At 41.4% G+C, this 12,720-nt stretch overlaps 1 protein-coding gene across 6 annotated transcripts in view; it reads right to left on the reverse strand.

The window, feature by feature from the left end:
* Window positions 1–4,110: 4,110 nt before the first annotated feature.
* The window catches only part of BZW2 (basic leucine zipper and W2 domains 2), a 50,648-nt gene continuing 42,038 nt past the window's right edge, over window positions 4,111–12,720 (reverse strand). For all 6 annotated transcript variants that reach the window (XM_077268051.1, XM_077268053.1, XM_077268054.1 and 3 more), the window contains 4 exons: window positions 12,433–12,579; window positions 9,773–9,911; window positions 7,718–7,840; window positions 4,111–4,519 (listed from right to left, as the gene is read on the reverse strand). In XM_077268051.1, the coding sequence (XP_077124166.1) occupies window positions 4,491–4,519; window positions 7,718–7,840; window positions 9,773–9,911; window positions 12,433–12,579 (438 nt within the window). In that variant the 3' untranslated portion in view covers window positions 4,111–4,490. The remainder of the gene's footprint in view (window positions 4,520–7,717; window positions 7,841–9,772; window positions 9,912–12,432; window positions 12,580–12,720) is intronic.

A 12,720-nucleotide genomic window follows, 5' to 3' on the forward strand; every position in this document is an offset into this window, starting at 1 on the left:
GCGAAGTCCATCAAATCCGCTGTGCAAAAACCATAGAGCCTCGTTCTGAGGCACCATAATCTTTGCAAAAAGCCGCTGCCGGGCGACGCTGCACAAGATCGGCAGATCTGGTCAGTAATGTCACCGAGCATCAGAATGGCGTGACACAGTCTTTGCATGGAGGATTTGATGAACTTTGCTGGAGTCGCTTGAACTACGGCAGAACTTTTTTGCACGTAAACAATATTTTTTTTTTCTACATTGTATGTACTCCAAAATTAGTGGTAACAAGTGAGAAAGTTACTGTTCTGCGAACACAGGGATGAAAGACACAATTGCTGATGTAGATGGTGCAAGCTGCTAAGGTCAGTGATTGGCTGCAGCGCTGATGTGCATAGTCAAAACAGAGGGAGAGGGAGGCATCTGTGTTTACTGTTACAGGTATAACAGTGTGTGGGGGCCACTTTTTAAAGCGGAAGGCCACATTAATTCTCATTCTATGCCGTCTATCATTTAACACTGCCACCTAGTGGTCGCCTTTATTTATTACTTACAGTTGTGGCCAAAAGTATTGACACCCCTGCAATTCTGTCAGATAATACTCAGTTTCTTCCTGAAAATGATTGCAAACACAAATTCTTTGGTATTATCTTCATTTAATTTGTCTTAAATGAAAAAAAACACAAAAAGAATTGTCCTAAAGCCAAATTGGATATAATTCCACACCAAACATAAAAAAGGGGGTGGACAAAAGTATTGGCACTGTTCAAAAATCATGTGATGCTTCTGTAATTTGTGTAATTAACAGCACCTGTAACTTACCTGTGGCACCTAACAGGTGTTGGCAATAACTAAATCACACTTGCAGCCAGGTGACATGGATTAAAGTTGACTCAACCTCTGTCCTGTGTCCTTGTGTGCACCACATTGAGCATGGAAAAAAGAAAGAAGACCAAAGAACTGTCTGAGGACTTGAGAAACCAAATTGTGAGGAAGCATGAGCAATCTCAAGGCTACAAGTCCATCTCCAAAGACCTGAATGCTCCTGTGTCTACCGTGCGCAGTGTCATCAAGAAATGTAAAGCCCATGGCACTGTGGCTAACCTCCCTAGATGTGGACAGAAAAGAAAAAATGACAAGAGAATTCAACACAAGATTGTGCGGATGTTGGATAAAGAACCTCGACTAACATCCAAACAAGTTCAAGCTGCCCTGCAGTCCGAGGGTACAACAGTGTCAACCCGTACTATCCGTCGGCGTCTGAATGAAAAGGGACTGTATGGTAGGAGACCCAGGAAGACCCCACTTCTTACCCCGAGACATAAAAAAGCCAGGCTGGAGTTTGCCAAAACTTACCTGAAAAAGCCTAAAACGTTTTGGAAGAATGTTCTCTGGTCAGATGAGACAAAAGTAGAGCTTTTTGGGCAAAGGCATCAACATAGAGTTTACAGGACAAAAAAGGAGGCATTCAAAGAAAAGAACACGGTCCCTACAGTCAAACATGGCGGAGGTTCCCTGATGTTTTGGGGTTGCTTTGCTGCCTCTGGCACTGGACTGCTTGACCGTGTGCATAGCTTTATGAAGTCTGAAGACTACCAACAAATTTTGCAGCATAATGTAGGGCCCAGTGTGAGGAAGCTGGGTTTCCCTCAGAGGTCATGGGTCTTCCAGCAGGACAATGACCCAAAACACACTTCAAAAAACACTAGAAAATGGTTTGAGAGAAAGCACTGGAGACTTCTAAGGTGGCCAGCAATGAGTCCAGACCTGAATCCCATAGAACACCTGTGGAGAGATCTGAAAATGGCAGTTTGGAGAAGGCACCCTTCACATATCAGGGACCTGGAGCAGTTTGCCAAAGAAGAATGGTCTAAAATTCCAGCAGAGCATTGTAAGAAACTCATTGATGGTTACCGGAAGCGGTTGGTCGCAGTTATTTTGGCTAAAGGTTGTGCAACCAAGTATGAGGCTGAGGGTGCCAATACTTTTGTCTGGCCCATTTTTGGAGTTTTGTGTGAAATGATCAATGTTTTGCTTTTTGATTCATTCTCTTTTGTGTTTTTTTCATTTAAGACAAATTAAATGAAGATAATAATACTAAAGAATTTGTGTTTGCAATCATTTTCAGGCAGAAACTGAGTATTAGGCGACTTTCACACTAGCGTCGTGCACTGCACGTCGCTATGCGTCGTTTTGCAGAAAAAACGCATCCTGCAAAAGTGCTTGCAGGATGCGTTTTTTCTCCATAGACTTTTATTAGCGACGCAGTGCGAAGCATTGCCACACATCGCAACCGTCGTGCGACGGTTGCGTCGGATCGTCGCCACCAAAAAACGTTGCTTGTAACGTTTTTTTGGTGCGTCTGCAGCATTTCCGACTGCGCATGCGCTGCTGGAACTCCGCCCCCTCCTCCCCGCACCTCACAATGGGGCAGCGGATGCTTTGGAAAACTGCATCCGCTGCCCCCGTTGTGTGGCGCATTCACAGCAGTGCACGACTCTAGTGTGAAAGTAGCCTAATCTGACAGAATTGCAGGGGTGTCAATACTTTTGGCCACAACTGTATGTCTGGGATTGGCCTCAGCTCCTTTGTGGTTTTAAAACTTGGTGTTTTCATGGAAGAAGAAAGTTCATTCTATTCTTGTACCATTATATTGTGCACTTACCGTGGTGTTCGGTTATTTTATAGGAAAATAGTCTGAGATAAGCATCTTCACCGTCACTTCAGGATCCTTCTGTATGAAAGAAGTCTGTATATAAGGGTATAACTGGCCCTGGCGTCTGTATATAGGGGATATAACTGGCCCTGGCGTCTGTATATAGGGGATATAACTGGCCTTGCGGTCTTTCTATAGGGGGCTCTTGTCTGCTTACTGTCTATAGGGGGCTCTTGTCCGGTCACTGTCTATAGGGGGCTCTTGTCCGGTCACTGTCTATAGGGGGCTCTTGTCCGGTCACTGTCTATAGGGGGCTCTTGTCCGGTCACTGTCTATAGGGGGCTCTTGTCCGGTCACTGTCTATAGGGGGCTCTTGTCTGGTCACTGTCTATAGGGGGCTCTTGTCCGGTCACTGTCTATAGGGGGCTCTTGTCCGGTCACTGTCTATAGGGGGCTCTTGTCCGGTTACTGTCTATAGGGGGCTCTTGTCCGGTTACTGTCTATAAGGAGTTCTTGTCCGGTTACTGTCTATAGGGGGCTCTTGTCCGGTTACTGTCTATAGGGGGCTCTTGTCCGGTTACTGTCTATAGGGGGCTCTTGTCCGGTCACTGTCTATAGGGGGCTCTTGTCCGGTCACTGTCTATAGGGGGCTCTTGTCCGGTCACTGTCTATAAGGAGTTCTTGTCCGGTTACTGTCTATAGGGGGTTCTTGTCCGGTTACTCTCTATAGGGGGCTCTTGTCTGGTTACTGTCTATAGGGGGTTCTTGTCTGGTTACTGTCTATAGGGGGTTCTTGTCCGGTTACTGTCTATAGGGGGCTCTTGTCCGGTCACTGTCTATAGGGGGTTCTTGTCCGGTTACTCTCTATAGGGGGTTCTTGTCTGGTTACTGTCTATAGGGGGTTCTTGTCTGGTTACTGTCTATAGGGGGTTCTTGTCCGGTTACTGTCTATAGGGGGTTCTTGTCTGGTTACTGTATATAATGGGTTCTTGTCTGGTTACTGTCTATAGGGGGTTCTTGTCTGGTTACTGTCTATAGGGGGTTCTTGTCCGGTTACTGTCTATAGGGGGTTCTTGTCTGGTTACTGTCTATAGGGGGTTCTTGTCTGGTTACTGTCTATAGGGGGTTCTTGTCCGGTTACTGTCTATAGGGGGTTCTTGTCTGGTTACTGTCTATAGGGGGTTCTTGTCCGGTTACTGTCTATAGGGGGATCTCGTCTGGTTACTGTCTATAAGGGTCATATTCTGGCTGAGTATACAAGTCCTATGGGCTACACTGGGGGTCTCTGCCCGGGGCAGGGAGCAGGGCATGTTATGATTTCCACGCTCCGGCGTCACTTTTTTCCTTTTTTCTTTGGGATCCCTCTGCGAGGTTTCTTGCTCCTGTTGCACCGTGACAATTACAGGAGCTTTACGTCATTCATGGCGAATAGCAGAAGTGCAGAATGGCGTAATATGGCGTCACAGACTGCAGCCTTAAGATAAAAAGCCTTTATTCAAAAGGGAAAAATAAAAGGATGAATCTTATATGACATCCACAAGCCGATACTGAGCTACGAGCACACACTAGAGACCTGGACACAAGAGTCGGGACTGTGCCGTTCATTCGGTGCTTGGAGATACTAACAAGTAGGAGGAGTCCATGGAGAAGCGCCGCCCCTTTGTCATGGCTCCCGGGTGGATGGCTTTGCCCAAGATCACGAGACTGACCGGAGGTAGACGTCCAGATGAAGGATCTAAATGCCTGAGTGCACCAATTCTAAACCGGCTCTCCTACACAACAGGGACGACTGGTGGCTCGTAGACTCCCGGCAGACGCGGCCTTCATGCCTCTCGTCAGCAGACCGGAGCGCCGCTCAGTTCTCTTCTCCTTCAGACTCCGATTCTAGAAGATGGAGAACATTGTATAAATATTGAGGGACACAAGTGGGAAACATGGCGCAGCGTAGTGTAGTAGGTCTCGTTCACACCATGAGCTTTTGGTTGAGTTTTTAATGTTGCGATTTTCTGCACCCATTAAATGAAATCGGTTACTTGCATTTTTTTCTAAAAAAAAAAAAAGCGCAAAAAAAAGAAAAATCACCAAAAACTCATTTTGGGAACTTTGGTTTTACATTAAAAAAAAAAAAAAAAAAATCTAGTAGAAAGGGGCTGACCTGCAAAAGATGTGCTGAAAACTAGGCACAAGTCTGGTGAAGGCAAAAAAATACAAAAATACCAGCAGATGACTGCGCCACCACTAGCCATAATGGACTAAGGAATAGAATAATAATAAATAAATAATAAAGAATAAATATAATAAATGATAAAGAATAAATAAAGTAATGTGGTTGCTGCAGCTCAGGCATGGAAAAAGACAAGAATATAATAATAATAATAATAATAATAATAATAATAATAATAAGGGTTTGTTGGAGACAATGTGTTTCAGAACCGATCTCATTTCTTCCTCAGATACATAATGATACATAGTCATCATATGATCAATGCTGAGGTGTCACAGATACAACAATTAACAATTACAAAATATTATATTCCTAGATAAAAGTAAAACATAAAACTAAATTGAGAGATAATCAGTTAATAGAAAGTAAGAAATCCGGGGGCTAAAGTGAATAATATCCAGAACGATTCTCTATTAATCTCTGGTATCAGCCTCAATGTTCAGGGATCTGTTCTATTATCAGTCTGAGACATCTTGGATCTTTATTATTTTCGAGAAACTCTGATGAAGCGTCCTGTGCTTGATAATAAACAGGTAGAATCATCCTTCCACCAATGTATTATAATATACAACTATGTTCTGATAAATTATGAATGATTTGGTCACACTTAATTGATGACTAATTTTTGATCACAACTTTTAAAATCAGGGAATGGGGACAAATTAACCAATCTTTGTGAAACAGAACCAATAAATTAAAAAAACAGAGGGTCCGGGTCCACTTTAGATTCATGTTCCGTATTCGGAATTCATCTATGGGAACGTAGTTGTAAATGACAAATGGTTGGTAGAACGGTACAAACCTTCAGGAAATGGATGAATGAACATTGATACATCATCAAGATTTGGACACTAGTTATTTCTAAACCTTTTTTTATCTTCTAAAACAATAAAGACTCTTGTTGTCTCAGATTAATAAATAATAGAAGAGATCCCGGAATGTTATTCGGACCAATATCAGAGGTTAATTAATAGAGAATCGTTCTGGATATTCACATTGTGCACTTTAACCCCTGAGGTCTTCATTAATTGAGATACTTTCTATGTTGTTTTATAATATTTACATTTTATCTACATACACATATCCATCTTTATAATTGGCTGATCATTAATTGACAACATAGTTATCTGTCTTTTTTTTTGTTTTTTTTTTAAATCACGGAGTCAGTCTTTTTGCAAAATTTGGCCTCCCATAAAGACCTTTATTATTTTTTACATCCTTGTCTTGTACTCCTCTTTTTAACCTCTATGACTGAGCTGAGGGCAACTGCAATTCTTGCCTTGGTCCATTTGGTAAAAATGGCACTGGAGCTGTAAAGGGAGGAGGGGGATGCAGCTGCAGCTCCACCATGTGACTATGAAACTGCATGCTGGGACAATGGAATGTCTCCTTCCAGAAACACACATCCTACTATATAGTCACAAGCCACAAAATCTTGTCATGTACCCGCTGTCTAGCACAGCTAAAGTGAAAAAAAATGAAATAATTGATTGCCACCAGGGGGCAGCACATGTACATGGTACTGCAATTTTAAGAATTTAAAATAATACTAATATCTGATGATAATCGGGTTTATATGAGCAGATCAGACTCTCCTTCGTTATCTGATATTGGAAGAATGGAAGATCAGCCATGTTGAATTTTAACATGCCCAATCCTTTATTTCCCGAAGAGATAAGAAGCCGTCAAATAAGTCTGACCGCTGCTTATTCTCTTTCCCCCATTGAAATAAACATGCAACGAGTAAATATGGTGGGGGTCACAAGAAATAGCTATTGGACAACAGTTACCCAAATGTGGAGCTTAAAGGGACCCTGTCACATTGAACGTGCAACTTAAACAGCAGAGTGACGTAAAGCTTTGGGAGAAAAGTTTCAGTATAAGTTTACAATAAAGTCACTGAAGTCCCTTCTTACTTTGGATTTAGGAGTCCAGTGGGCGGTCCTAATCAGTGACTGACAGCCATCTGTAACACTTATACAAGGGAGGGTCGCAATCACGTATTAGGACTATCGCCTTGACACCCATGCCCAGAATAAGCTGGGATTTCAATAAAGTTGGTCTTGGGGAAAAATATTACGTATGGTCTACAGATTGCACAGGATGACGGGTTCCCTTTAGGTGTCTGCTATGAAGAATCCAATATAACTTACAGAAAACTTAACCAACTTCCATTAGGGGGCAGCACATACCAACAAAACTCACAGTAGGAACCCACAGTGCAGAATGGAACAGCAAGAACAGAGGCTAGCGCGACTGGCTCATGCTGCATAGTCATCTTAATGCATCCTGCTAGACATTTGGAGCCCGATGCCTCAATTACCATTCCATTCTTTTTTTTTTTTTTTTTTTCTTTTTTAGTCTTGTAAGATCTGTTGACTTTCTAGCACCAGTTCTAAAAATGGGTCACAATGATTTTTTTGGAAACTAAAAAAAAAAACAAAAAACACTTTTTTTGTCCTAGCACCTTTTCAGAGGAAAGAGTCACATGTTCTGCTAAACTGTCCAAAAAATTGGAGCAAAAATTCCCCATATACACAAAAAATATCACCATGGACAGGAGCACATTTGTGCAACATTTTGGCAACTAGAAAAAAAAAAAAAAAAAGAAATATGTAAAAGTAATTTGAAAAAAGGAGCAAATTTTAAGAAGAATATGGTGCAAATAAAAAGAAAAATCTGGTCTCTCAGACTTAACACACCGTCTGGGTTGACCTAATTTATGGCATTACTTTGCACGACTTGTTGCAGAATATAAGCCCTCTGGACTGAGCCACAAAACCCTACAACACATAATAAATGTGGAGCGCGGAGTGCAGCCCAATACTTTTAAAAGGAAGTGGTGGATTTCGCTTTACCTTCTTCTGCATTTTGTAACCACTCCACAAACTTTTTCATTTGGTCAAGAAAGACGCTTTTCCCCTTGGCGACGTGCGCTTCCTTGTACCACTTCAGAATGGCTTCTTCTCCCAGGACATCGGCTGAAATCCAGAACAACAGGAAATAAGAACAAGAAGAGGCCTGAACGCTGCACTGGATGTACGGATTCACTGTAGAACCAGCACCGCACGGGGGAAAGGAGTGAGACACAAATAGGGGGGCTAACGTTCTCAGTTATAGCTTACAAAACGGAAAAATAAAGGGACAAAAGAAGCAGAGAATGGCGCTAGTAGATTATTATTATTATTATTTTTAAATATACAGTTTAACGGCCCTTTAACACTCAACATAGTAGATCATTCATATTGTGGACACAATCATAATAAAAGGGTAAAAAAAAACCAGTGCAAACAAAGGGCAAAATTAGTCATTACAAGACAACCAGGAATTCAGCAGCGGCTTCTTTCTACAAGGTTTTATCTAGAATAATCCCGCAGAAATTGTATCTGAATATAGCAGCTGAGCCCACAATTTGTACCGACAAATCCCAGCTCATTTATAGACAGAAGAGCCGACTATTCAGAAAAACTGGGCTGACTATAAGCATATTCCTACCTATAAACAATCTAGTACGAGAATGTAACTACTATAATACTGCTCATATGTACAAGAATATAACTACTATAATACTGCTCCTATGTACAAGAATATAACTACTATAATACTGCCCCTATGTACAAGAATATAAGTACTATAATACTGCTCCTATGTACAAGAATATAACTACTATAATACTGCCCCTATGTACAAGAATATAAGTACTATAATACTGCTCCTATGTACAAGAATATAACTACTATAATACTGCTCCTATGTACAAGAATATAACTACTATAATACTGCCCCCTATGTACAAGAATATAACTACTATAATACTGCCCCTATGTACAAGAATATAACTACTATAATACTGCCCCTATGTACAAGAATATAACTACTATAATACTGCCCCTATGTACAAGAATATAACTACTATAATACTGCCCCCTATATACAAGAATATAACTACTATAATACTGCTCCTATGTACAAGAATATAACTACTATAATACTGCCCCCTATATACAAGAATATAACTACTATAATACTGCTCCTATGTACAAGAATATAACTACTATAGTACTGCTCCCTATGTACAAGAATATAACTACTATAGTACTGCTCCCTATGTACAAGAATATAACTACTATAATACTGCTCCTATGTACAAGAATATAACTGCTATAATACTGCTCCTATGTACAAGAATATAACTACTATAATACTGCACCTATGTATAAGAATATAACTACTATAATACTGCTCCTATGTACAAGAATATAACTACTATAATACTGCTCCTATGTACAAGAATATAATTACTATAATACTGCTCCCTATGTACAAGAATATAACTACTATAATACTGCCCCTATGTACAAGAATATAACTACTATAATACTGCACCTATGTACAAGAATATAACTACTATAATACTGCACCTATGTATAAGAATATAACTACTATAATACTGCTCCTACGTACAAGAATATAACTACTATAATACTGCTCCTATGTACAAGAATATAATTACTATAATACTGCTCCTATGTACAAGAATATAACAACTATAATACTGCCGCTATGTACAAGAATATAACTACTATAATACTGCCCCCTATGTACAAGAATATAACTACTATAATACTGCTCCCTATGTACAAGAATATAACTACTATAATACTGCCCCCTATGTACAAGAATATAACTACTATAATACTGCCCCTATGTACAAGAATATAACTACTATAATACTGCACCTATGTATAAGAATATAACTACTATAATACTGCTCCTATGTACAAGAATATAATTACTATAATACTGCCCCAATGTACAAGAATATAACTACTATAATACTGCCCCTATGTAGAAGGCTATACCTACTAACTACAGTTACATTTCTTAGAGCAGATTCTCAGCTTACGTCTCACCTTTATAGAACAGGACTACGATCTTCTGGAAGGCCTTCATGAAGTGGATGTTGTCGTAACAGTATTCTTGCACTTTCTGAAGCAGGACGAGCTCAGATTGGCCTTGAGTGCTGAACACGGCCAGCAGAGGAGAGTATTGCTAAAACACAAGGTGATATACCAAGATTAAATGTAACACTATCACCGTCCTGAGCCGCATCGTGTCTTACAGCTCCATACATATTACAGAACTTCTTTAAAGGAGGGAGAAATGGAGAATTTTACCTGTTTTATGTACATTAATGGTTATAGATATTGGTCCTAGAAATAAACCCATCGCTATAAGTCATAGAAAAGTATGTGATCTTTAACCATTTCAAAGCCAGGGCAATTTTCAAATTTTTGTTGAACTCACTTAAAGCCGAAAATATTTTAAATACTGATTTTACACTCCTATACACCATATTTTTTTGGAAACGTGCCTATCACTTATTGACACCTTCATGCCATTTTGTCTTACATTTAACATGTGCAGAGTGTTTAAGTCTGCACACACAAATCTTCATACAACTGAAATCCCTGTGGATCCGATGTTTAGGATGGCATACAGTTATGAAAAGTCCCAATTAGACAGAGGATGAGTTCACTGGCATCTGATTATGTCCTCACTGCTTTAGTAGGAATAAATAGAATTCCGTCCCCTCCTAAATGTGACAATCAAGGAGCACAAATACCCCCAACTGGCAACATGAAGAAAAGTTCCTGTATTCCCCTTCAGTCACTGGCGGCTCTAAAGGGAAGAAATGCTAATAAGAGATAACACAAAGAAAAGTTCCTGCATTCTTACTGGATCACTAGAAGTGTTTGAGGGGACAAATGCCTGTAAGGCCTCTTTCACACATCCAGATAATTACGGTACCGGAGAAATCGGTACCGGAGTTATCCGTGTCCGTGTGCTCAAGTGGCACATCAGTGTGGCACACGTGCGGCATCCGTGTGCCGCCTGAGGACCACATGGACCGTGCAGGAGAGACAGCGCTACAGTGAGCGCTGTCCCCCCGCTGTGGTGCTTAAGGCGGCATTCATGTCTTCTCCCCCGCAGGAGAGAAGAGATGAATGATCAAGTTTTTTTTTCTTTTGTGTTAAAAATAAAGTTGCATGTGACCCCCGCCTCCCACCCCCTGTGCGCCGCCCGGCCCCTTGCAGAAGAAATACTCACCCAGCTCCCGTGATGTCTCCTCTCTCCTCTCTGCGCTGGCAGCTTCTCCTGTGTGAGCGGTCACGTGGTACCGCTCATTACAGTGAGGATTATGCGCATAGCTGGGTGAGTATTTTTTCTGCAAGGGGCCGGGCGGTGCACTGGGGGTGGGAGGCGGGGGTCACATGCAACTTTATTTTTAACAAAAAAGAAAAAAAAAAACTTGATCATTCATCTCTTCTCTCCTGCGGGGGAGAAGACATGAATGCCGCCTTCAGCACCACAGCAGGGGGGACAGCGCTTAGTGTAGCGCTGTCTCTCCTGCGGGCGGTACGTGCACACGGAGGAGAGTGCACACTGTTCTCCGTGTGCACGTGTGCAGGACGTACTGCTGTACGTGCTGCTGGAGAAACACGGACATGTCTCCGTGTTTTGCACACGGACACACGGTCCGTGAAAACACGGAGACATGTGCATAGACCCATTCATTTGAATGGGTCTACGTGTGTCAGTGTCTCCGGTACGTGAGAAAACTGTCACTACACGTACCGGAGCCACCGACGTGTGAAAGAGGCCTAAGAAGGATGATGACTAAAGGAAAAGTTTCTGTTTTCTTACTGGATCAGTAAAGGCTATTGAGGGGACAAATGTCTGTAAGGGGGATGGCAACTAAAGGAAAAGTTCCTATATTTTTTCGGGATCAGTAGAGGTTATTGAAGGGACAAATGCCTGTAAGAAAGATGATGACTAAAGGAAAAGTTCCTGTATTCTTACTGGATCAGTAAAGGCTATTGAGGGGACAAATGTCTGTTAGAATGATGATGACTAAGGGAAAAGTTCCTGTATTCTTTCTGGATCAGTAGAGGCTATTGAGGGGACAAATGTCTGTTAGAATGATGATGACTAAGGGAAAAGTTCCTGTATTCTTACTGGATCAGTAAAGGCTATTGAGGGGACAAATGTCTGTTAGAATGATGATGACTAAGGGAAAAGTTCCTGTATTCTTTCTGGATCAGTAGAGGCTATTGAGGGGACAAATGTCTGTTAGAATGATGATGACTAAGGGAAAAGTTCCTGTATTCTTTCTGGATCAGTAGAGGCTACTGAGGGGACAAATGCCTGTAAGAAGGGTGACAACTAAAGGAAAAGTTCCTTTATTTCCCTTAAGTCACTTAAGGCTCTCAAGGGGAAATATTTTAGCGATTGGCAAGATGGATGATGACAAGAAGAAAATACTTTTTGTTGATTCTCCTGGTATCAATGTAGGATGTACTGGGAAGAGATGACATTAAATGGCTACAATAACAGTGGGAATGACAACATGAGGAAAGGTTCTTGCACTCTCCCTCTCTGGTCTGTACAACAGTGTCTCCATATTCTTGTCATGGCTAGAATAATGAAGTCATGAATTATTTATCACCCACATCTTTGGTAGTGAAAAATGTAAAAACGTGACGGGAGGAATCTCCCTTTAACTGCGCACCTTCAAGTGTTTCAGAGCCTGCTCCGCCACCAGCTCTTCTTTCTTATTCCATTCTACCGCGTTCATCACGCAGGTCCACAGGAGCCCAATCACGGCCGGCTCGTGGATCCCGCTGCGCTTCATCTCCTCTTTTAAGTACATCACTATCTAAGATAAATCATAGGACAACGGTGTCATTTCTAATTCATGTTTGTCTCTGTTCACAAAAAGGTGCAGAAAAAAAGCACAATCTACGACATCGATGATATGATCCATGGCGCTGTGTGGGCACGTATGTAATAAATGTAG

The sequence above is a fragment of the Ranitomeya variabilis genome, chromosome 6 (assembly GCF_051348905.1).
Source record: "Ranitomeya variabilis isolate aRanVar5 chromosome 6, aRanVar5.hap1, whole genome shotgun sequence".
Taxonomy (NCBI): Eukaryota; Metazoa; Chordata; class Amphibia; order Anura; family Dendrobatidae; genus Ranitomeya; species Ranitomeya variabilis.